At 34.6% G+C, this 26,928-nt stretch overlaps 1 protein-coding gene across 2 annotated transcripts in view; it reads left to right on the top strand.

The window, feature by feature from the left end:
- LOC121555497 (neurocalcin-delta-like) overlaps nucleotides 1-20,212 on the top strand; it is a 99,031-nt gene extending 78,819 nt beyond the window's left edge. The window contains exons 2-3 of one of the 2 annotated variants that reach the window (XM_041869332.1): nucleotides 19,549-19,654; nucleotides 19,802-20,212. In XM_041869332.1, coding sequence (XP_041725266.1) covers nucleotides 19,549-19,654; nucleotides 19,802-19,896 — 201 coding nt within the window. In that variant the 3' untranslated portion in view covers nucleotides 19,897-20,212. The remainder of the gene's footprint in view (nucleotides 1-19,548; nucleotides 19,655-19,801) is intronic. The other variant, XM_041869331.1, reaches the window with a different exon arrangement.
- The last annotated feature ends 6,716 nt before the right edge of the window (nucleotides 20,213-26,928 follow it).

Below are 26,928 nucleotides of genomic sequence, written 5' to 3'. Positions count from 1 at the left end.
CACTTAATGTCTGTCACTTCTAACACGTAATATTACTTAATGTCTGTCACTTCTATCACGTAATATCACTTAATGTCTGTCACTTTGTAACACATATTATCACTCAATGTCTGTCACTTTCTATCACGTAATATCACTTAATGTCTGTCACTTTCTATCACGTAATATCACTTAATGTCTGTCACTCTCTATCACGTAATAGCACTTAATGTCTGTCACTCTCTATCACGTAATAGCACTTAATGTCTGTCACTTTCTATCTCGTAATATCACTCAATGTCTGTAACTTTCTATCATTGAATATCTCTTAATGTCTGTCACTTCTAACACGTAATATCACTTAATGTCTGTCATTTTCTATCATGTAATATCACTTAATGTCTGTCACTTTCAATCACGTAATATCACTCAATGTCTGTCACTTTTCATCACGTAATATCACTCAATGTCTGTCACTCTCTATCACGTAATATCAATTAATATCTGTCACTTTCTATCACATATTATCACTCAATGTCTGTCACTCTCTATCACGTAATATAACCTAATGTCTGTCACATTCTATTACGTAATATCACTTAATGTCTGTCACTTTCTATCACGTAATATAACTTAATGTCTGTCACATTGTATCACGTAATATCACTCAATGTCTGTAACTTTCTATCATTGAATATCACTTAATGTCTGTCACTTCTACCACGTAATATCACTTAATGTCTGTCACTTTGTATCACGTAATATCACTCAATGTCTGTCACTTTCTTTGACATAATATCACTAACGTATGTCAATTTCTATCACGTAATATAACTTAATGTCTGTCACATTCTATCACGTAATATCACTCAATGTCTGTAACTTTCTATCATTGAATATCACTTAATGTCTGTCACTTCTACCACGTAATATCACTTAATGTCTGTCACTTTGTATCACGTAATATCACTCAATGTCTGTCACTTTCTTTGACATAATATCACTTAACGTATGTCAATTTCTATCACGTAATATAACTTAATGTCTGTCACATTCTATCACGTAATATCACTTAATGTCTGTAACTTTCTATCACGTTGAATATCACTCAATGTCTGTCACTTTCTACGTGAATATCACTTAATGTCTGTCACTTCTATCACGTAATATCACTAAATGTCTGTCACTTCTATCACGTAATATCGCTTAATGTCTGTCACTTTCTATCACGTAATATCGCTTAATGTCTGTCATTTTCTATCACATATTATCACTTAATGTCTGTCACTTTCTATCTTGTAATATCACTAAATGTCTGTCACTTTCTATCACGAATATCACTTAATGTCTGTCATTCTCTAACAAGTAATATAACTTAATGTCTGTCACTTTCTATCACGTAATATCACTTAATGTCTGTCTTTTTTTATGAAGTAATATCACTTAATGTCTGTCACTTTCTAACATGTAATATCACTTAATGTCTGTCACTTTCTATCACATAATATCACTTAATGTCTGTCACTTTTTATGAAGTAATATCACTTAATGTCTGTCAATTTCTATCACTTAATATCACTTGATGTCTGTCACTTTCTCTCCACGTAATATCACTTAATGTCTGTCACTTTCTATCACGTAATATCACTCAATGTCTGTCACTTTCTATCACGTAATATCACTTAATGTCTGTCACATTCTATTACATAAGATCACTTAATGTCTGTCACTTTGTATCACGTAACATCACTTAATGTCTGTCACTTTGTATCACGTAATATCACTTAATGTCTGTAACTTTCTATCATTGAATATCACTTAATGTCTGTCACTTCTAACACGTAATATTACTTAATGTCTGTCACTTCTATCACGTAATATCACTTAATGTCTGTCACTTTGTAACACATATTATCACTCAATGTCTGTCACTTTCTATCACGTAATATCACTTAATGTCTGTCACTTTCTATCACGTAATATCACTTAATGTCTGTCACTCTCTATCACGTAATAGCACTTAATGTCTGTCACTCTCTATCACGTAATAGCACTTAATGTCTGTCACTTTCTATCACGTAATATCACTCAATGTCTGTAACTTTCTATCATTGAATATCTCTTAATGTCTGTCACTTCTAACACGTAATATCACTTAATGTCTGTCATTTTCTATCATGTAATATCACTTAATGTCTGTCACTTTCAATCACGTAATATCACTCAATGTCTGTCACTTTTCATCCGTAATATCACTCAATGTCTGTCACTCTCTATCACGTAATATCAATTAATATCTGTAACTTTCTATCACATATTATCACTCAATGTCTGTCACTCTCTATCACGTAATATAACCTAATGTCTGTCACATTCTATTACGTAATATCACTTAATGTCTGTCACTTTCTATCACGTAATATAACTTAATGTCTGTCACATTGTATCACGTAATATCACTCAATGTCTGTAACTTTCTATCATTGAATATCACTTAATGTCTGTCACTTCTACCACGTAATATCACTTAATGTCTGTCACTTTGTATCACGTAATATCACTCAATGTCTGTCACTTTCTTTGACATAATATCACTTAACGTATGTCAATTTCTATCACGTAATATAACTTAATGTCTGTCACATTCTATCTTGTAATATCACTAAATGTCTGTCACTTTCTATCACGTAATATCACTTAATGTCTGTCACTTTCAATCACGTAATATCACTCAATGTCTGTCACTTTTCATCACGTATTATCAATGAATGTCTGTCACTTTTCATCAAGTATTATCAATGGATGTCTGTCACTTTCTATCACGTATTATCACTCAATGTCTGTCATTTTCTATCACGTAATATCATTTAATGTCTGTCACTTTCTATCACGTAATATCACTTAATGTCTGTCACATTCTATTATGTAAGATCACCTAATGTATGTCAGCATTCTATCACGTAATATCACTTAATGTCTGTCACTTTGTATCACGTAATATCACTCAATGTCTGTAACTTTCTATCATTGAATATCACTTAATGTCTGTCACTTCTAACACGTAATATAACTAAATGTCTGTCACTTCTATCACGTAATATCACGTAATGTCTGTCACTTTCTATCACGTAATATCACTTAATGTCTGTCACTTTCTATCACGTAATATCACTTAATATCTGTCACTTTCTATTACGTAATATAACCTAATGTCTGTCACTTTCTATCACGAATATCACTCAATGTCTGTCATTTTCTATCACATATTATCACTTAATGTCTGTCAATTTCTATCACGTAATATCACTTAATGTCTTTCACTTTCTATCACGTAATATCACTTAATGTCTGTCACTTTTTTGAAGTAATATCACTTATTGTCTGTCACTTTCTATCACGTAATATCACTTAATATCTGTCACTTTCTATTACGTAATATAACCTAATGTCTGTCACTTTCTATCACGTAATATCACTCAATGTCTGTCATTTTCTATCACATATTATCACTTAATATCTGTCACTTTCTATCTTTTAATATTACTTAATATCTGTCACTTTCTATTACGTAATATAACCTAATGTCTGTCACTTTCTATCACGTAATTTCACTTAATGTCTGTCACTTTCTATTACGTAATATAACTTAATGTCTGTCACTTTCTATCACGTAATATCACTTAATGTCTGTCTTTTTTTATGAAGTAATATAACTTAATGTCTGTCACTTTCTATCACGTAATATCACTCAATGTCTGTCACTTTCTAACATGTAATATCACTTAATGTCTGTCACTTTCTATCACATAATATCACTTAATGTCTGTCACTTTGTAACACATATTATCACTCAATGTCTGTCACTTTCTATCACGTAATAGCACTTAATGTCTGTCACTCTCTATCATGTAATAGCACTCAATGTCTGTCACTTTCTATCACGTAATATCACTTAATGTCTGTCACATTCTATTACATAAGATCACTTAATGTCTGTCACTTTGTATCACGTAACATCACTTAATGTCTGTCACTTTGTATCACGTAATATCACTTAATGTCTGTCACTTTGGATCACGTAATATCACTCAATGTCTCTCACTTTCTATCACGTAATATCCATCAATGTCTGTCACTTTCTATTATGAAATATCACTCAATGTCTGTCATTTTCTATCAAGTAATATCACTTAATGTCTGTCACTTTTTATGAAGTAATATCACTTAATGTCTGTCAATTTCTATCACGTAATATCACTTGATGTCTGTCACTTTCTATCACGTAATATCACTTAATGTCTGTCAATTTTTATGAAGTAATATCACTTAATGTCTGTCACTTTCTATCACGTAATATCACTTAATATCTGTCACCTTCTATCACGTAATATCACTTAATGTCTGTCATTTTCTATCACGTAATATCACTTAATATCTGTCACTTTCTATAACGTAATATCACTTAATATCTGTCACTTTCTATCACGAAATATCACTTAATGTCTGTCATTTTCTATCACGTAATATCACTTAATGTCTGTCATTTTCTATCACTTAATATCACTTAATGTCTGTCAATTTTTATGAAGTAATATCACTTAATGTCTGTCACTTTCTATCACGTAATATCACTTAATATCTGTCACTTTCTATCACGTAATATCACTTAATGTCTGTCACTATCTATTACGTAATATCACTTAATGTCTGTCACTTTCTATCACGTAATATCACTTAATGTCTGTCACTTTCTATCACGTAATATCACTTAATATCTGTCACTTTCTATCACGTAATATCACTTAATGTCTGTCACTATCTATTACGTAATATCACTTAATGTCTGTCACTTTCTATCACGTAATATCACTTAATGTCTGTCAATTTCTATCACGTAATATCACTTAATGTCTTTCACTTTCTATCACGTAATATCACTTAATGTCTGTCACTTTTTATGAAGTAATATTACTTATTGTCTGTCACTTTCTATCACGTAATATCACTTAATGTATGTCACTTTCTATTACGTAATATCACTTAATGTCTGTCACTTTCTATCACGTAATATCACTCAATGTCTGTCACTTTCTATCACGTAATATCACTTAATGTCTGTCACTTTCTATCACGTAATATCACTTAATGTCTGTCACTTTCTATCACGTAATATCACTCAATGTCTGTCACTTTCTATCACGTAATATCACTTAATGTCTGTCACTTTCTATCACGTAATATCACTTAATGTCTGTCACTTTCTATCATGTAATATCACTTAATGTCTGTCTTTTTTTATGAAGTAATATCACTTAATGTCTGTCACGTTCTAACATGTAATATCACTTAATGTCTGTCACTTTCTATCACATAATATCACTTAATGTCTGTCACTTTTTATGAAGTAATATCACTCAATGTCTGTCAATTTCTATCACGTAATATCACTTGATGTCTGTCACTTTCTATCACGTAATATCACTTAATGTCTGTCACTATTTATGAAGTAATATCACTTATTGTCTGTCACTTTCTATCACGTAATATCACTTAATGTCTGTCACATTCTATTACGTAATATCACTTAATGTCTGTCACTTTCTATCACGTCATATCACTTAATGTCTGTCACATTCTATGATGTAATATCACTTAATGTATGTCACTTTCTAACACGTAATATCACTTAATGTCTGTCACTTTCTATCACGTAATATCACTCAATGTCTGTCACTTTCTATCACGTAATATCACTTAATGTCTGTCACTTTCTATCACGTAATATCACTCAATGTCTGTCACTTTCTATCACGTAATATCACTTAATGTCTGTCACTTTCTATCACGTAATATCACTTAATGTCTGTCACTTTGTATCACGTAATATCACTTAATGTCTGTCATTCTCTATCAAGTAATATAACTTAATGTCTGTCACTTTCTATCACGTAATATCACTTAATGTCTGTCACTTTTTATGAAGTAATATCACTTAATGTCTGTCAATTTCTATCACTTAATATCACTTGATGTCTGTCACTTTCTCTCACGTAATATCACTTAATGTCTGTCACTTTCTATCACGTAATATCACTCAATGTCTGTCACTTTCTATCACGTAATATCACTTAATGTCTGTCACATTCTATTACATAAGATCACTTAATGTCTGTCACTTTGTATCACGTAACATCACTTAATGTCTGTCACTTTGTATCACGTAATATCACTTAATGTCTGTAACTTTCTATCATTGAATATCACTTAATGTCTGTCACTTCTAACACGTAATATTACTTAATGTCTGTCACTTCTATCACGTAATATCACTTAATGTCTGTCACTTTCTTTGACATAATATCACTTGATGTCTGTCACATTCTATTACGTAATATCACTTAATGTCTGTTACTTTCTATTACATAATATCACTTAATGTCTGTCACTTTCTATCACGTAATATAACTCAATGTCTGTAACTTTCTATCATTGAATATCACTTAATGTCTGTCACTTCTAACACGTAATATCACTAAATGTCTGTCACTTCTATCACGTAATATCGCTTAATGTCTGTCACTTTCTATCACGTAATATCGCTTAATGTCTGTCATTTTCTATCACATATTATCACTTAATATCTGTCACTTTCTATCTTGTAATATCACTAAATGTCTGTCACTTTCTATCACGTAATATCACTTAATGTCTGTCACTTTCAATCACGTAATATCACTCAATGTCTGTCACTTTTCATCACGTATTATCAATGAATGTCTGTCACTTTTCATCACGTATTATCAATGAATTTCTGTCACTTTCTATCACGTATTATCACTCAATGTCTGTCATTTTCTATCACGTAATATCATTTAATGTCTGTCACTTTCTATCACGTAATATCACTTAATGTCTGTCACATTCTATTATGTAAGATCACCTAATGTATGTCACATTCTATCACGTAATATCACTCAATGTCTGTAACTTTCTATCATTGAATATCACTTAATGTCTGTCACTTCTAACACGTAATATAACTAAATGTCTGTCACTTCTATCACGTAATATCACGTAATGTCTGTCACTTTCTATCACGTAATATCACTTAATGTCTGTCACTTTCTATCACGTAATATCACTTAATATCTGTCACTTTCTATTACGTAATATAACCTAATGTCTGTCACTTTCTATCACGTAATATCACTCAATGTCTGTCATTTTCTATCACATATTATCACTTAATATCTGTCACTTTCTATCTTTTAATATTACTTAATATCTGTCACTTTCTATTACGTAATATAACCTAATGTCTGTCACTTTCTATCACGTAATATCACTTAATGTCTGTCACTTTCTATTACTTAATATCACTCAATGTCTGTCACTTTCTATCACGTAATATCACTTAATGTCTGTCATTTTCTATCAAGTAATATAACTTAATGTCTCTCACTTTCTATCACTTAATATCACTTAATGTCTGTCTTTTTTTATGAAGTAATATAACTTAATGTCTGTCACTTTCTATCACGTAATATCACTCAATGTCTGTCACTTTCTAACATGTAATATCACTTAATGTCTGTCACTTTCTATCACATAATATCACTTAATGTCTGTCACTTTGTAACACATATTATCACTCAATGTCTGTCACTTTCTATCACGTAATAGCACTTAATGTCTGTCACTCTCTATCATGTAATAGCACTCAATGTCTGTCACTTTCTATCACGTAATATCACTTAATGTCTGTCACATTCTATTACATAAGATCACTTAATGTCTGTCACTTTGTATCACGTAACATCACTTAATGTCTGTCACTTTGTATCACGTAATATCACTTAATGTCTGTAACTTTCTATCATTGAATATCACTTAATGTCTGTCACTTTCTATCACATAATATCACTTAATGTCTGTCACTTTGTAACACATATTATCACTCAATGTCTGTCACTTTCTATCACGTAATAGCACTTAATGTCTGTCACTCTCTATCATGTAATAGCACTCAATGTCTGTCACTTTCTATCACGTAATATCACTTAATGTCTGTCACTTTCTATCACGTAATATCACTTAATGTCTGTCTTTTTTTATGAAGTAATATAACTTAATGTCTGTCACTTTCTATCACGTAATATCACTCAATGTCTGTCACTTTCTAACATGTAATATCACTTAATGTCTGTCACTTTCTATCACATAATATCACTTAATGTCTGTCACTTTGTAACACATATTATCACTTAATGTCTGTCACTTTGTATCACGTAATATCACTTAATGTCTGTAACTTTCTATCATTGAATATCACTTAATGTCTGTCACTTCTAACACGTAATATTACTTAATGTCTGTCACTTCTATCACGTAATATCACTTAATGTCTGTCACTTTGTAACACATATTATCACTCAATGTCTGTCACTTTCTATCACGTAATAGCACTTAATGTCTGTCACTCTCTATCACGTAATAGCACTTAATGTCTGTCACTTTCTATCACGTAATATCACTCAATGTCTGTAACTTTCTATCATTGAATATCTCTTAATGTCTGTCACTTCTAACACGTAATATCACTTAATGTCTGTCATTTTCTATCATGTAATATCACTTAATGTCTGTCACTTTCAATCAAGTAATATCACTCAATGTCTGTCACTTTTCATCACGTAATATCACTCAATGTCTGTCACTCTCTATCACGTAATATCAATTAATATCTGTCACTTTCTATCACATATTATCACTCAATGTCTGTCACTCTCTATCACGTAATATAACCTAATGTCTGTCACATTCTATTACGTAATATCACTTAATGTCTGTCACTTTCTATCACGTAATATAACTTAATGTCTGTCAAATTGTATCACGTAATATCACTCAATGTCTGTAACTTTCTATCATTGAATATCACTTAATGTCTGTCACTTCTAACACGTAATATCACTTAATGTCTGTCACTTTGTATCACGTAATATCACTCAATGTCTGTCACTTTCTTTGACATAATATCACTTAACGTATGTCAATTTCTATCACGTAATATCACTTAATGTCTGTCACATTCTATTACGTAATATCACTTAATGTCTGTCACTTTCTTTGACATAATATCACTTAACGTATGTCAATTTCTATCACGTAATATCACTTAATGTCTGTCACTTTCTATCACGTAATATAACTCAATGTCTGTAACTTTCTATCATTGAATATCACTTAATGTCTGCCACTTCTAACACGTAATATCACTAAATGTCTGTCACTTCTATCACGTAATATCGCTTAATGTCTGTCACTTTCTATCACGTAATATCGCTTAATGTCTGTCACTTTCTATCACGTAATATCACTTAATGTCTGTCACTTTCTATCACGTAATATAACCTAATGTCTGTCAATTTCTATCACGTAATATCAGTTAATGTCTGTCACTTTCTATTACGTAATATCACTTAATGTCTGTCACTTTCTATCACGTAATATAACTTAATGTCTGTCAATTTCTATCACGTAACATCACTTAATGTCTGTCACTTTCGATCACGTAATATCACTTAATGTCTGTCACATTCTATTACGTAAGATCACCTAATGTATGTCACTTTCTAACACGTAATATCACTTAATGTCTGTCACTTTCTATTACGTAATATCACTTAATGTCTGTCACTTTCTATCACGTAATATAACCTAATGTCTGTCAATTTCTATCACGTAACATCACTTAATGTCTGTCACTTTCGATCACGTAATATCACTTAATGTCTGTCACATTCTATTACGTAAGATCACCTAATGTATGTCACTTTCTAACACGTAATATCACTCAATGTCTGTAACTTTCTATCATTGAATATCACTTAATGTCTGTCACTTCTATTACGTAATATCACTTAATGTCTGTCATATTCTATCACGTAATATCACTTAATGTCTGTCACTTTCTATCACGTAATATCACTTGATGTCTGTCACTTTCTATCACGTAATATCACTTAATGTCTGTCACATTCTATCACGTAATATCACTTGATGTCTGTCACTTTCTACCACGTAATATCACTCAATATCTGTCACTTTCTATCACATATTATCACTCAGTGTCTGTCACTTTCTATCATGTAATATCACTTTATATCTGTCAGTTTCTATCACATATTATCACTCAGTGTCTGTCACTTTCTATCATGTAATATCACTTAATGTCTGTCATTTTCTATCACATATTATCACTTAATATCTGTCACTTTCTATCTTGTAATATCACTAAATGTCTGTCACTTTCTATCACGTAATATCACTTAATGTCTGTCACTTTCAATCACGTAATATCACTCAATGTCTGTCACTTTTCATCACGTATTATCAATGAATGTCTGTCACTTTTCATCACGTATTATCAATGAATGTCTGTCACTTTCTATCATGTATTATCACTCAATGTCTGTCATTTTCTATCACGTAATATACCTTAATGTCTGTCACTTTCTATCACGTAATATCACTTAATGTCTGTCACATTCTATTACGTAAGATCACCTAATGTATGTCACATTCTATCACGTAATATCACTTAATGTCTGTCACTTTGTATCACGTAATATCACTCAATGTCTGTAACTTTCTATCATTGAATATCACTTAATGTCTGTCACTTCTAACACGTAATATAACTAAATGTCTGTCACTTCTATCACGTAATATCACTAATGTCTGTCACTTTCTATCACGTAATATCACTTAATGTCTGTCACTTTCTATCACGTAATATCACTTAATATCTGTCACTTTCTATTACGTAATATAACCTAATGTCTGTCACTTTCTATCACGTAATTTCACTCAATGTCTGTCATTTTCTATCACATATTATCACTTAATATCTGTCACTTTCTATCTTTTAATATTACTTAATATCTGTCACTTTCTATTACGTAATATAACCTAATGTCTGTCACTTTCTATCACGTAATATCACTTAATGTCTGTCACTTTCTATTACGTAATATCACTCAATGTCTGTCACTTTCTATCACGTAATATCACTTAATGTCTGTCATTTTCTATCAAGTAATATAACTTAATGTCTGTCACTTTCTATCACGTAATATCACTTAATGTCTGTCTTTTTTTATGAAGTAATATCACTTAATGTCTGTCACTTTCTAAGATGTAATATCACTTAATGTCTGTCACTTTCTATCACATAATATCACTTAATGTCTGTCACTTTTTATTAAGTAATATCACTTAATGTCTGTCAATTTCTATCACGTAATATCACTTGATGTCTGTCACTTTCTATCACGTAATATCACTTAATGTCTGTCACTTTTTATGAAGTAATATCACTTAATGTCTGTCACTTTGTATCACGTAATATCACTCAATGTCTGTAACTTTCTATCATTGAATATCACTTAATGTCTGTCACTTCTATCACATAATATTACTTAATGTCTGTCACTTTCTATCACGTAATATCACTTAATGTCTGTCACTTTGTAACACATATTATCACTCAATGTCTGTCACTTTCTATCATGTAATATCACTTAATGTCTGTAACTCTCTATCACGTAATAGCACTTAATGTCTGTCACTCTCTATCACGTAATAGCACTTAATGTCTGTCACTCTCTATCACGTAATAGCACTTAATGTCTGTCACTTTCTATCACGTAATATCACTCAATGTCTGTAACTTTCTATCATTGAATATCTCTTAATGTCTGTCACTTCTAACACGTAATATCACTAAATGTCTGTCACTCTCTATCACGTAATATCAATTAATATCTGTCACTTTCTATCACATATTATCACTCAATGTCTGTCACTCTCTATCACGTAATATAACCTAATTTCTGTCACATTCTATCACGTATTATCACTCAATGTCTGTCACTTTCTATCACGTAATATAACCTAATGTCTTTCACTTCTATCACGTAATATCCATCAATGTCTGTCACTTTCTATTATGCAATATCACTTAATGTCTGTCACATTCTATTACGTAATATCACTTAATGTCTGTCACTTTCTATCACGTAATATAACTTAATGTCTGTCACTTTGTATCACGTAATATCACTCAATGTCTGTAACTTTCTATCATTGAATATCACTTAATGTCTGTCACTTCTAACACGTAATATCACTTAATGTCTGTCACTTTGTATCACGTAATATCACTCAATGTCTGTAACTTTCTATCATTGGATATCACTTAATGTCTGTCACTTCTATCACGCAATATCACTTAATGTCTGTCACTTTCTACCACGTAATATCACTCAATTTCTGTCACTTTCTATCACGTAATATAACCTAATGTCTGTCACTTTCTATCACGTAATATCACGTAATGTCTGTCACATTCTATTATGTAATATCACTTAATATCTGTCACTTTCTATCACGTAATATCACTCAATGTCTGTCACTTTCTTTGACATAATATCACTTAATGTCTGTTACTTTCTATTACATAATATCACTTAACGTCTGTCACTTTCTATCACGTAATATAACCTAATGTCTGTCACTTTCTATCATTGAATATACCTTAATGTCTGTCACATTCTATCACATAATATCACTTAATGTCTGTCACATTCTATTACATAAGATCACTTAATGTCTGTCACTTCTAACACGTAATATCACTTAATGTCTGTCACTTTGGATCACGTAATATCACTCAATGTCTGTAACTTTCTATCATTGAATATCACTTAATGTCTGTCACTTCTAACACGTAATATAACTAAATGTCTGTCACTTCTATTACGTAATATCACTTAATGTCTGTCACTTTCTATCACGTAATATCACTTGATGTCTGTCACTTTCTATCACGTAATATCACTTGATGTCTGTCACTTTCTACCACGTAATATCACTTAATGTCTGTCACTTTCTATCACGTAATATCACTTAATGTCTGTCACATTCTATCACGTAATATCACTTAATGTCTGTCACATTCTATTACATAAGATCACTTAATGTCTGTCACTTCTAACACGTAATATCACTTAATGTCTGTCACTTTGGATCACGTAATATCACTCAATGTCTGTAACTTTCTATCATTGAATATCACTTAATGTCTATCACTTCTAACACGTAATATAACTAAATGTCTGTCACTTTCTATCACGTAATATCACTTAATGTCTGTCACTTTCTATCACGTAATATCACTTGATGTCTGTCACTTTCTATCACGTAATATCACTTAATGTCTGTCACTTTCTATCACGTAATATCACTTGATGTCTGTCACTTTCTACCACGTAATATCACTTAATGTCTGTCACTTTCTATCACGTAATATCACTTAATATCTGTCACTTTCTATCACATATTATCACTCAGTGTCTGTCACTTTCTATCATGTAATATCACTTAATGTCTGTCATTTTCTATCACATATTATCACTTAATATCTGTCACTTTCTATCACGTAATATCACTAAATGTCTGTCACTTTCTATCACGTAATATCACTTAATGTCTGTCACTTTCAATCACGTAATATCACTCAATGTCTGTCACTTTTCATCACGTATTATCAATGAATGTCTGTCACTTTCTATCACGTAATATCACTTAATGTCTGTCATTTTCTATCACGTATTATCACTAAATGTCTGTCACTTTCTATCACGTAATATCACTTAATGTCTGTCACATTCTATTACGTAATATCACTTAATGTCTGTCACTTTGTATCACGTAATATCACTCAATGTCTGTAACTTTCTATCATTGAATATCACTTAATGTCTGTCACTTCTAACACGTAATATAACTAAATGTCTGTCACTTCTATCACGTAATATCACGTAATGTCTGTCACTTTCTATCACGTAATATCACTTAATGTCTGTCACTTTCTATCACGTAATATCACTTAATATCTGTCACTTTCTATTACGTAATATCACTTAATATCTGTCACTTTCTATCACATATTATCACTCAGTGTCTGTCACTTTCTATCATGTAATATCACTCAATGTCTGTCATTTTCTATCACATATTATCACTTAATATCTGTCACTTTCTATCGTTTAATATTACTTAATATCTTTCACTTTCTATTACGTAATATCAATGAATGTCTGTCACTTTCTATCACGTAATATCACGTAATGTCTGTCACTTTCTATCACGTAATATCACTTAATGTCTGTCACTTTCTATTACGTAATATCACTTAATGTCTGTCACTTTGTATCATTGAATATCACTTAATGTCTGTCACTTCTAACACGTAATATAACTAAATGTCTGTCACTTTCTATCACGTAATATCACTTAATATCTGTCACTTTCTATCACGTAATATAACTTAATGTCCGTCACATTCTATCACGTAATATCACTTAATATCTGTCACTTTCTATCACGTATTATCACTTAATGTCTGTCACTTTCTATCACGTAATATCACTTAATGTCTGTCACTTTCCTTGACGTAATATCACTTAATGTCTGTCACTTTCTATCACGTAATATCACTTAATATCTGTCACTTTCTATCACGTATTATCACTTAATGTCTGTCACTTTCTATCACGTAATATCACTTAATGTCTGTCACTTTCCTTTACGTAATATCACTTAATGTCTGTCACTTTCTATCACGTAATATCACTTAATATCTGTCACTTTCTATCACGTAATATCACTTAATGTCTGTCACTTTCCTTTACGTAATATAACTTAATGTCCGTCACATTCTATCACGTAATATCACTTAATATCTGTCACTTTCTATCACGTATTATCACTTAATGTCTGTCACTTTCTATCACGTAATATCACTTAATGTCTGTCACTTTCCTTTACGTAATATCACTTAATGTCTGTCACTTTCTATCACGTAATATAACTTAATATCTGTCACTTTCTATCACGTATTATCACTTAATGTCTGTCACTTTCTATCACATAATATCACTTAATGTCTGTCACTTTCTATCACGTAATATCACTTAATATCTGTCACTTTCTATCACGTATTATCACTTAATATCTGTCACTTTCTATTACGTAATATCACTTAATGACCGTCACATTCTATCACGTAATATCACTTAATATCTGTCACTTTCTTTCACGTATTATCACTTAATGTCTGTCACTTTCTATCACGTAATATCACTTAATGTCTGTCACTTTCTATCACGTAATATCACTTAATGTCTGTCACTTTCCTTTACGTAATATCACTTAATGTCTGTCACTTTCTATCACGTAATATCACTTAATGTCTGTCACTTTCTATCACGTAATATCACTTAATATCTGTCACTTTCTATCACGTATTATCACTTAATGTCTGTCACTTTCTATCACATAATATCACTTAATGTCTGTCACTTTCTATCACGTAATATCACTTAATGTCTGTCACTTTCTATCACGTAATATCACTTAATATCTGTCACTTTCTATCACGTATTATCACTTAATGTCTGTCACTTTCTATCACGTAATATCACTTAATGTCTGTCACTTTCCTTTACGTAATATCACTTAATGTCTGTCACTTTCTATCACGTAATATCACTTAATATCTGTCACTTTCTATCACGTATTATCACTTAATGTCTGTCACTTTCTATCACGTATTATCACTTAATGTCTGTCACTTTCTATCACGTAATATCTCTTAATGTCTGTCACTTTCCTTTACGTAATATCACTTAATGTCTGTCACTTTCTATCACGTAATATCACTTAATATCTGTCACTTTCTATCACGTAATATCACTTAATATCTGTCACTTTCTATCACGTATTATCACTTAATGTCTGTCACTTTCTATCACGTAATATCACTTAATGTCTGTCACTTTCCTTTACGTAATATCACTTAATGTCTGTCACTTTCTATCACGTAATATCACTTAATGTCTGTCACTTTCCTTTACGTAATATCACTTAATGTCTGTCACTTTCTATCACGTAATATCACTTAATGTCTGTCATTTTCTATCACGTATTATAACCTAAAGTCTGTCGCTTTCTATCACATATTATCACTCGATGTCTGTCACTTTCTATCACGTAATATCACTTAATGTCTGTCACTTTCTACCACGTAATATCACTTAATGTCTGTCACTTTCAATCACGTAATATCACTTAATGTCTGTCACTTTCTATATGTAATATCACTTAATGTCAGTCACTTTCTATCACGTAATACCACTTAATGTATGTGAATTTCTATCATTGAATATCACTTAATGTCTGTCACTTTCTATCACGTAATATCACTTAATGTCTGTCACTTTCTATCACGTATTATCACTTAATATCTGTCACTTTCTATTACGTATTATCACTTAATGTCTGTCACTTTCTATCACGTAATATCACTTAATGTCTGTCACTTTCTATCACGTAATATCACTTAATATCTGTCACTTTCTATAACGTATTATTACTTAATGTCTGTCACTTTCTATCACGTATTATCACTTAATGTCTGTCACATTCTATCACGTAATATCACTCAATGTCTGTCACTTTCTATCACGTATTATCACTTAATGTCTGTCACTTTCTATCACTTTCTATCACTTAATGTCTGTCACTTTCTATCACGTAATATCACTTAATATCTGTCACTTTCTATAACGTATTATCACTTAATGTCTGTCACTTTCTATCACTTTATATCACTTAATGTCCGTCACATTCTATCACGTAATATCACTTAATGTCCGTCACATTCTATCACGTATTATCACTTAATGTCTGTCACTTTCTATCACGTAGTAGCACTTAATATCTGTCACTTTCTATCACGTAATATCACTTAATGTCTGTCACTTTCCTTAACGTAATATCACTTAATGTCTGTCACTTCTATCACGTAATATCACTTAATGTCTGTCACTTCTATCACGTAATATCACTTAGTCTGTCACTTTTTATCACGTAATATCACTTAATGTCTGTCACTTTCCTTTACGTAATATCACTTAATGTCTGTCACTTCTATCACGTAATATCACTTAATGTCCGTCACATTCTATCACGTATTATCACTTAATGTCTGTCACTTTCTATCACGTAGTAGCACTTAATGTCTGTCACTTTCTATCACGTAATATCACTTAATGTCTGTCACTTTCCTTAACGTAATATCACTTAATGTCTGTCACTTCTATCACGTAATATCACTTAATGTCTGTCACTTCTATCACGTAATATCACTTAGTCTGTCACTTTCTATCACGTAATATCACTTAATGTCTGTCACTTTCCTTTACGTAATATCACTTAATGTCTGTCACTTCTATCACGTAATATCACTTAATGTCCGTCACATTCTATCACGTATTATCACTTAATGTCTGTCACTTTCTATCACGTAGTAGCACTTAATGTCTGTCACTTTCTATCACGTAATATCACTTAATGTCTGTCACTTTCCTTAACGTAATATCACTTAATGTCTGTCACTTCTATCACGTAATATCACTTAGTCTGTCACTTTCTATCACGTAATATCACTTAATATCTGTCACTTTCTATCACGTAATATCACTTAATGTCTGTTAGATTTGCATTAAAATGCAAATCAATTCATAACATTTTTGACATACGTTTTTCAGGATTTTTTTGTTGTTATTCTTTCTCTCACTGTTCTAATAAACCTACCATTAAAATTATAGACTGATCATTTCTTTGTCAGTGGGCAAACGTACAAAATCAGCAGGGGATTAAATACTTTTTTCACTCACTGTATGTCATGCAATAAAATGCAAATTAATTACTTAAAAATCATACAATGTGATTTTCTGGATTTTTGTTTTAGATTCCGTCTCTCACAGTTGAAGTGTACCTATGATAAAAATTACAGACCTCTACATGCTTTGTAAGTAGGAAAACCTGCAAAATTGGCAGTTTATCAAATACTTGTTCTCCCCACTGTAATGTCACTTAATGTCAGTCACTTTCTATCACGTAATATCACTTAATGTCTGTCACTTTCTATCACGTAATATCACTTAATGTCTGTCACTTTCTATCACGTAATATCACTTAATGTCTGTCACTTTCTATCACGTAATATCACTTAATGTCTGTCACTTTCTATCACGTAATATCACTTAATGTCTGTCATATTCTATCACGTAATATCACTTAATGTCTGTCACTTTCTATCACGTAATATCACTTAATGTCTGTCATATTCTATCACGTAATATCACTTAATGTCTGTCACTTTCTATCCCGTAATATCACTTAATGTCTGTCACTTTCTATCACGTAATATCACTCAATGTCTGTCACTCTCTATCACGTAATATCACTTAATGTCTGTCATATTCTATCACGTAATATCACTTAATGTCTGTCATATTCTATCACGTAATATCACTCAATGTCTGTCACTTTCTATCACGTAATATCACTTAATGTCTGTCACATTCTATCACGTAATATCACTTAATGTCTGTCACATTCAATCATGTAGGCCTCAGTCTGATACAGAGTGAGACAGGATCATCTCCTCAGTCTAAGACAGTGTGAGACAGGATAATCTCCTCAGTGTAAAACAGTGTGAGACAGGATCATATCCTCAGTGTAAAACAGTGTGAGACAGGATCATCTCCTCAGTCTAAGACAGTGTGAGACAGGATAATCTCCTCAGTCTGATACAGAGTGAGACAGGATCATCTCCTCAGTCTAAGACAGTGTGAGACAGGATAATCTCCTCAGTGTAAAACAGTGTGAGACAGGATCATCTCCTCAGTCTGATACAGAGTGAGACAAGATCATCTCATCAGTGTAAGACATTGTGAGACAGGATCATATCCTCAGTCTAAGACAGTGTGAGACAAGATCATCTCCTCAGTGTAAGACAGTGTGAGACAGGATCATCTCATCAGTGTAAGACAGTGTGAGACAGGATCATATCCTCAGTGTAAGACATTGTGAGACAGGATCATATCCTCAGTGTAAGACATTGTGAGACAGGATCATCACCTCAGTGTAAGACATTGTGAGACAGGATCATCTCCTCAGTGTAAGACATTGTGAGACAGGATCATATCCTCAGTGTAAGACATTGTGAGACAGGATCATCTCCTCAGTGTAAGACAGTGCCACCTAGGATTGCATCTGTGATAGACAGGTGAGCTCCTCCCACTCCAACAGGGTCTGAAGATGAAAGACATGTAGTGTTATAGAGAGAGAGATTGAGAGAAGGGGAGAGAGAGAGAGAGAGAGAGAGAGAGAGAGAGAGAGAGAGAGAGAGAGAGAGAGAGAGAGAGAGAGAGAGAGAGAGAGAGACAGAGACAGAGACAGAGAGAGAGAGTTTAGCCTGCAAAGTTGTATGTAAAGCTGTACTTCTAAACAGTAATCAGATACCAAGACTTCTGGGCAGAGAAGTTCTCACGAGCCCTCGTGAACTAGCTCATATGAATAGGTTATAAAAGAAGATCATGTAATGTGGAGGTTGGTTTCTCATACCCCCTCTCTCTATCCCTGTGTCTCCAGGCGATCTACAAGATGGTTTCCTCTGTCATGAAAATGCCAGAGGATGAGTCGACACCTGAGAAACGCACAGACAAGATCTTCAGACAGATGGACACAAATCGTGATGGTGAGCACCTAGCTATCACTCCCTGAATGAACTGATTTAAAAACTGAATTCATCCCAATCCTCCTTCAGGCCTTATCCACTTCCTCCCTGTTTCCCTCCTACTGTCTGTGTACCAACTGACACCAACTTTCTCCTTGTGTTCTTCAGGTAAACTGTCTCTGGAGGAGTTTGTTGAGGGAGCAAAGAACGACCTGTCCATCGTGCGACTGCTGCAGTGTGATCCCAGCAGCGCAGGGCAGTAGAAGAACCGTCTTCAATCATCCAGTATTATTTATTCAGGTCATTTCAAAACATTCTCCTTCATTCACCCAGTGGTGACTGTGCACAACAGATCAACATCGATCAGATCACCATCAGATCACCAAGCTGTCATCAAGGCAAAGGGTGGCTACTTTGAAGAATCTCAAATATAACATATGTTTTAACTTGTTTAACACTTTTCTTTGGTTACTACATGATTCCATGTGTGTTATTTCATAGTTTTGATGTCTTCACTATTATTCTACAATGTAAAAAATAGTAAAAATAAAGAAAAACCCTTGAATGAGTAGGTGTGTCCAAACTTTTGACTGGTACTGTGTATATATATATATATATATATATATATATATATATATATGTGTGTGTGTATATGTATTTCTACATAATATTATGGTATGGATATATTTATATAGTAATACATATGCCAAATCCGATGTGACCATAATATGATGTACTAAAGACCAACTTATCCCCTTTACCCGCAGAAATGCATGAGAACAATAGGGAACTATACTATATATATATACCTACTATACTATAGGAAGGAGAGCTGTCTGTTCTGTTCCTGATCCCAGCTCTCCAGGGCCGATGGCAGAATAATACATCCACTACCTTCAGCACTGGTTATCACGCAGTACTGAATACATCCACCATCTTCAGCACTGGTTATTACACAGTACTGAATACATCCACTACCTGCAGCACTGGTTATTACGCAGTACTGAATACATCCACTACCTTCAGCACTGGTTATTACGCAGTACTGAATACATCCACTACCTGCAGCACTGGTTATTACGCAGTACTGAATACATCCACTACCTGCAGCACTGGTTATTACGCAGTACTGAATACATCCACTACCTTCAGCACTGGTTATTACACAGTACTGAATACATCCACTACCTTCAGCACTGGTTATCACGCAGTACTGAATACATCCACTACCTTCAGCACTGGTTATCACGCAGTACTGAATACATCCACTACCTTCAGCACTGGTTATTACGCAGTACTGAATACATCCACCACCTTCAGCACTGGTTATCACGCAGTACTGAATACATCCACCACCTTCAGCACTGGTTATTACGCAGTACTGAATACATCCACCACCTTCAGCACTGGTTATTACGCAGTACTGAATACATCCACTACCTTCAGCACTGGTTATCACGCAGTACTGAATACATCCACTACCTTCAGCACTGGTTATCACACAGTACTGAATACATCCACTACCTTCAGCACTGGTTATCACGCAGTACTGAATACATCCACTACCTTCAGCACTGGTTATCACACAGTACTGAATACATCCACTACCTTCAGCACTGGTTATCACGCAGTACTGAATACATCCACTACCTTCAGCACTGGTTATAACGCAGTACTGAATACATCCACCACCTTCAGCACTGGTTATAACGCAGTACTGAATACATCCACCACCTTCAGCACTGGTTATTACGCAGTACTGAATACATCCACCACCTTCAGCACTGGTTATTACGCAGTACTGAATACATCCACCACCTTCAGCACTGGTTATTACGCAGTACTGAATACATCCACTACCTTCAGCACTGGTTATCACGCAGTACTGAATACATCCACTACCTTCAGCACTGGTTATCACGCAGTACTGAATACATCCACCACCTTCAGCACTGGTTATTACGCAGTACTGAATACATCCACCACCTTCAGCACTGGTTATCACGCAGTACTGAATACATCCACTACCTTCAGCACTGGTTATTACGCAGTACTGAATACATCCACAACCTTCAGCACTGGTTATTACGCAGTACTGAATACATCCACCGCAGTACTGGGTGTTTTTAGAGCTGCTGTTGTAAACAGAATAAGAACAAGAGGTTTGATTAAATGGTTTGAGGTACAAGACGGGAGGATTATTTTTACATTGTAAGACCATTTAATTTTTGACAGTTCCATATACAGCACAAGTTATCTGACATTTTTCTCACACAGCATCATCATGTGGTCAAGTGCCAAACATATATATATATATATATACACACTACATTACCAAAAGTATGTGGACACCTGCTCGTCGAACATCTCATTCCAAAATCATGGGCATTAATATGGAGTTGGTCCCCCCTTTGCTGCTATAACAGCCTCCACTCTTCTGGGAAGGCTTTCCACTAGATGTTGGAACATTGCTGCGGGGACTTGCTTCCATTCAGCCACAAGAGCATTAGTGAGGTCGGGCACTGATGTTGGGCGATTAGGCCTGGCTCGCAGTCAGCGTTCCAATTCATCCCAAAGGTGTTCGATGGGGTTGAGGTCAGGGCTCTGTGCGGGCCAGTCAAGTTCTTCCACACCGATCTCGACAAACCATTTATGTATGGACCACGCTATGTGCACGGGGGCATTGTCATGCTGAAACAGGAAAAGGCCTTCCCCAAACTGTTGCCACAAAGTTGGAAGCACAGAATCGTCTAGAATGTCATTGTATGATGTAGCGTTAAGATTTCCCTTCACTGGAACTAAGGGGCCTAGCCCGAACCATGAAAAACAGCGCCAGACCATAATACCTCCTCCACCAAACTTTACAGTTGGCACTACGCATTGGGGCAGGTAGCGTTCTCCTGGCATCCGCCAAACCCAGATTTGGCCGTCAGGCTGCCAGATGGTGACGCGTGATTCATCACTCCAGAGAACATGTTTCCACTGCTCCAGAGTCCAATGGTGGTGAGCTTTACACCACTCCAGCCGACGTTTGGCATTGCTCATGGTGATCTTAGGCTTGTGTGCGGCTGCTCGGCCATGGAAACTAATTTCATGAAGCTCCCGACTAACAGTCCTTGTGCTAACGGTGCTTCCAGAGGTACTTTGGAACTCGGTAGTGAGTGTTGCGACCGAGGACAGATTATTTTTTACACGCTTCAGCACTCAGCAGTCTCGTGCTGTGAGCTTGTGTGGCCTACCACTTAGCGGCTGAGCCGTTGTTGCTCCTAGACGTTTCCACTTCACAATAACAGCACTTACAGTTGTCCGGGGCAGCTGAAGCAGGGCAGAAATTTGATGAACTGACTTGTTGGAAAGGTGGCATCCTATGAAGGTGCCACGTTGAAAGTCACTGAGCTCTTCAGTAAGGTCATTCTACTGCCAATGTTTGTCTATGGAGATTGCATGGCTGTGTGCTCGATGTTATACACCTGTCAGCACTAATTTTAAGGGGTGTCCACATACCTTTGTATATATAGTGTATATATACACGAAAAATACTGTATTGTATCACTTTATCCTGTACAATTGTTATTTGTCGAACAAACTGTTTGTCATTGTATCATTTTGTAGATTTTTTATTGTTACTTTGTTGCAAAATGTGTCAGAGTAGTGTCTAAATACAGAAAGTATTTATGTTTTGTTTATCTTATAAAGAAATAAAATCAAAAAATAAGATTTTGTGTACAGGTGTCTTTTTTTGTGGTAACATACAAACATAACACACTTTTCTAAGTTCTCCTCTCAACAATGCAGTAACATTACCAAGCTGATATTTCAAAAAAAAAAAATTCAATTGTCAACATACGTACGTTCCAAACAACCAACATGTGTCCAGCATCACCCCTGGAAGTACTGACCTTTTGGCTGAAGGCCGATCAGATAATAAGGCACTGCTAACATTTTGCTTATTGTGGCTGTTATGAAACAGAATATGAAATGTTTACACTGGACAAGTAAGTATGAGTAATAATAAAGACTAATGCAGTAATAAAGTACTAAAGAGGCTTTCCAATGAGAAGTGGCACTAATCACTGAGAAACACAATAAATAAGATATGAGAACAGAAACAAAATGAACACAGATGACTGTATGAAGCATAACCTTTCATCACCCTACAGGGAAGTCATGTAGCCACAATACAGCTGAAACCAAGGACCATTTCACATGCCAAACGGGACTCGTTAGGAGTGGAAGGTTAGCACAAACAGACTGGATCTACATCTGACACATGGTCCATAACGACCAATCAGGAGCTGGCCACCTCCTCTATTCTCGGACTAAATACTTATATTTATATACAACAGTACAATACACTGAATACACCTTTCATGACTAAATATACTGAACAAAAATATAAACGCAACATGTAAAGTGTTGGTCCCATGTTTCATGAGGTGAAATAAAAGATCCCAGAAATGTTCCATACGCACAAAAAGCTGATTTCTCTCAAATGTTGTGCACAAATTTGTTTACATCCCTGTTAGTGAGCATTTCTCCTTTGCCAAGATAATCCATCCACCAGACAGGTGTGGCATATCAAGAAGCTGAATAAACAGCATGATCATTTCACAGGTGCACCTTGTGCTGGGGACAATAAAAGGCCACTCTAAAATGTGCAGTTTTGTCACACAACACAATGCCACAGATGTCTCAAGTTTTGAGGGAGTGCAATTGGCATGCTTACTGCAGGAATGTCCACCAGAGCTGTTGCCAGAGAATTGAATGTTCAATCAGGAGTTTTTCTGTCTGTAATAAAACTCATTATTTTTTTTAAAAATGTTGCGTTTATATTTTTGTTCAGTATACTTATATTTACTTATATTTATATACAACAGTACAATACACTGCATTTAAAAAAATGCCTTTCGTGAACTAACACTCGCACTTGACTTTTCCCCCACTTTCTAGCTCTGACTCTGTTGATAGATACTTTATTGAGGAAAAATGTACTTTCTATGCCTGTGATGTGAGGTTGTCCCACCTAGCTATCTGAAGATGAATGCACTAACTATAAGTCACTCTGAATAAGAGCGTCTGCTAAACGACTAAAATGTAAATGTAACTACACCTTTCATCAACTAGCCATGGCAATTTGGGGAAAAAAACTTTTAAAACTGTACATGCTCAACATACAACAGCAAAATAATAATATTGACAGTAAAATATGAGTAGAGTGGGGTCTGACAGGTTTAAGTAACAGATAAAAACATCCCAATATTCAGGATCCAATGATTCTACATGTTAACGTGTTCCATTGAGAAGTAACACACTATGCCTGTAATGTTGAGTACTCTGTCTTTAGTGTTGAGTACTCTGTTGAGTAAACTGTCTGTAGTGTTGACTACTCTGTCTGTAGTGTTGAGTACTCTGTGGAGTACTCTGTCTTTAGTGTTGAGTACTCTATTTGTAGTGTTGAGTACTCTGTCTGTAGTGGTGTGTATTCTGGTGAGTACTCTGTCTGTAGTGTTGAGTATTGTGTACTGTTGAATACTTTGTCTGTAGTGTTGAGTACTTTGTTGAGTACTCTGTCTGTAGTGTTGAGTACTTTGTTGAGTACTCTGTCTGTAGTGTTGAGTACTCTGTCTGTTGAGTTGTGTACTCTGTTGAGTACTCTGTTTGTAGTGTTGAGTACTCTGTCTGTAGTGTTGAGTACTATGTATATAGTGTTGAGTAATCTGCATGTAGTGTTGAGTACTATGTATGTAGTGTTGTGTACTCTGTCTGTAGTGTTGTGTACTCTGTCTGTAGTGTTGCGTACTCTGTCTGTAGTGTTGAGTACTCTGTCTGTAGTGTTGTGTACTCTGTATTTAGTGTTGTGTACTCTGTAGTGTTGAATACTCTGTTTTTAGTGTTGCATACTCTGTCTGTAGTGTTGAGTACTCTGTCTGTATTGTTGTGTACTCTGTCTGTAATGTTGAGTACTTTGTTGAGTACTCTGTCTGTAGTGTTGAGTACTCTGTCTGTAGTGTTGAGTACTTTGTTGAGTACTCTGTCTGTAGTGTTGAGTACTCTGTCTGTTGAGTTGTGTAATCTGTTGAGTTTTCTGTCTGTATTGTTGAGTACTATGTATTTAGTGTTGAGTAATCTGCATGTAGTGTTGAGTACTCTGTCTGTAGTGTTGTGTACTCTGTCTGTAGTGTTGTGTACTCTGTCTGTAGTGTTGAGTACTATGTCTGTAGTGTTGAGTACTGTCTGTAGTGTTGCATACTCTGTCTGTAGTGTTGAGTACTCTGTCTATAGTGTTGTGTACTCCTTGAGTACTCTGTCTTTAGTGTTGAGTACTCTGTCTTTAGTGTTTTGTACTCTGTTGAATATTCTGCCTGTAGTGTTGAGTACTCTGCCTGTAGTGTTGTGTACTCTGTCTGTAGTGTTATGTACTCTGTCTGTAGTGTTGAGTACTCTGTCTGTAGTGTTGAGTACTCTGTCTGTAGTGTTGAGTACTCTGTCTGTATTGTTTAGTATGTCTGTCTGTAGTGTTGAGTACTCTGTTGAGGTCTCTGTCCGTAGTGTTGAATACTCTGTCTGTAGTGTTGTGTACTCTGTTGAGTACTCTGTCTTTAGTGCTGAGTACTCTGTCTGTAGTGTTTAGTACTCTGTCTGTATTGATGAGTACTCTATGTAGTGTTGAGTACTCTGCATACTCTGTCTGTAGTGTTGAGTACTCTGTCTGTAGTGTTGAGTACCCCCCCCACCCTATGCGTCCACTCATGTTGCTTATGGCTGGAGCCGGCCCTGCTTTCAATACCTTACCTTGCCAGGGTAATGGCACTGAGCCTTTCTCTAAAATGTTTTATGATATTGGAGAACACATTGGAAGGGATCTTAGACCATTCCTCTTTACAGAATCCTTCCAGATCCTTGATATCCTTCGTCTGCGTTTATGGACTTCCCCCTTCAATTCAAACCACAGGTTTTCAATGGGTTTCAAGTCCGGAGACTAAGATGGCCATTGCTGTTGATTTTGTGGCCAATTAACCATTTCTTTGTGGATTTCAATGTGTGCTTGAGGTTATTGTCTTGCTGGAAGATCCACTTGCGGCCAAGTTTCAGCCTCCTGGCAGAAGCAACCAGGTTTTTGTATAACATGTCCTGGTAGTGGGTAAAGTTTATGATGCTGTTGACCTTAACAAGGGCCCCAGGACCAGTGGTAAATAGCCCCATAACGTCAAAGATCCAGCACCATATTTGACAGTAGGTATGAGGTTATTTTCTGCTCATTCATTCTCATTTCCACACCAAACCCACCACTGGTG

This window comes from Coregonus clupeaformis, unplaced genomic scaffold (genome assembly GCF_020615455.1).
Source record: "Coregonus clupeaformis isolate EN_2021a unplaced genomic scaffold, ASM2061545v1 scaf0187, whole genome shotgun sequence".
NCBI classification, from domain to species: domain Eukaryota; kingdom Metazoa; phylum Chordata; class Actinopteri; order Salmoniformes; family Salmonidae; genus Coregonus; species Coregonus clupeaformis.
Note: the sequence above shows the minus strand (reverse complement) of the source record. Positions and strands in the feature narration are given on the sequence as shown.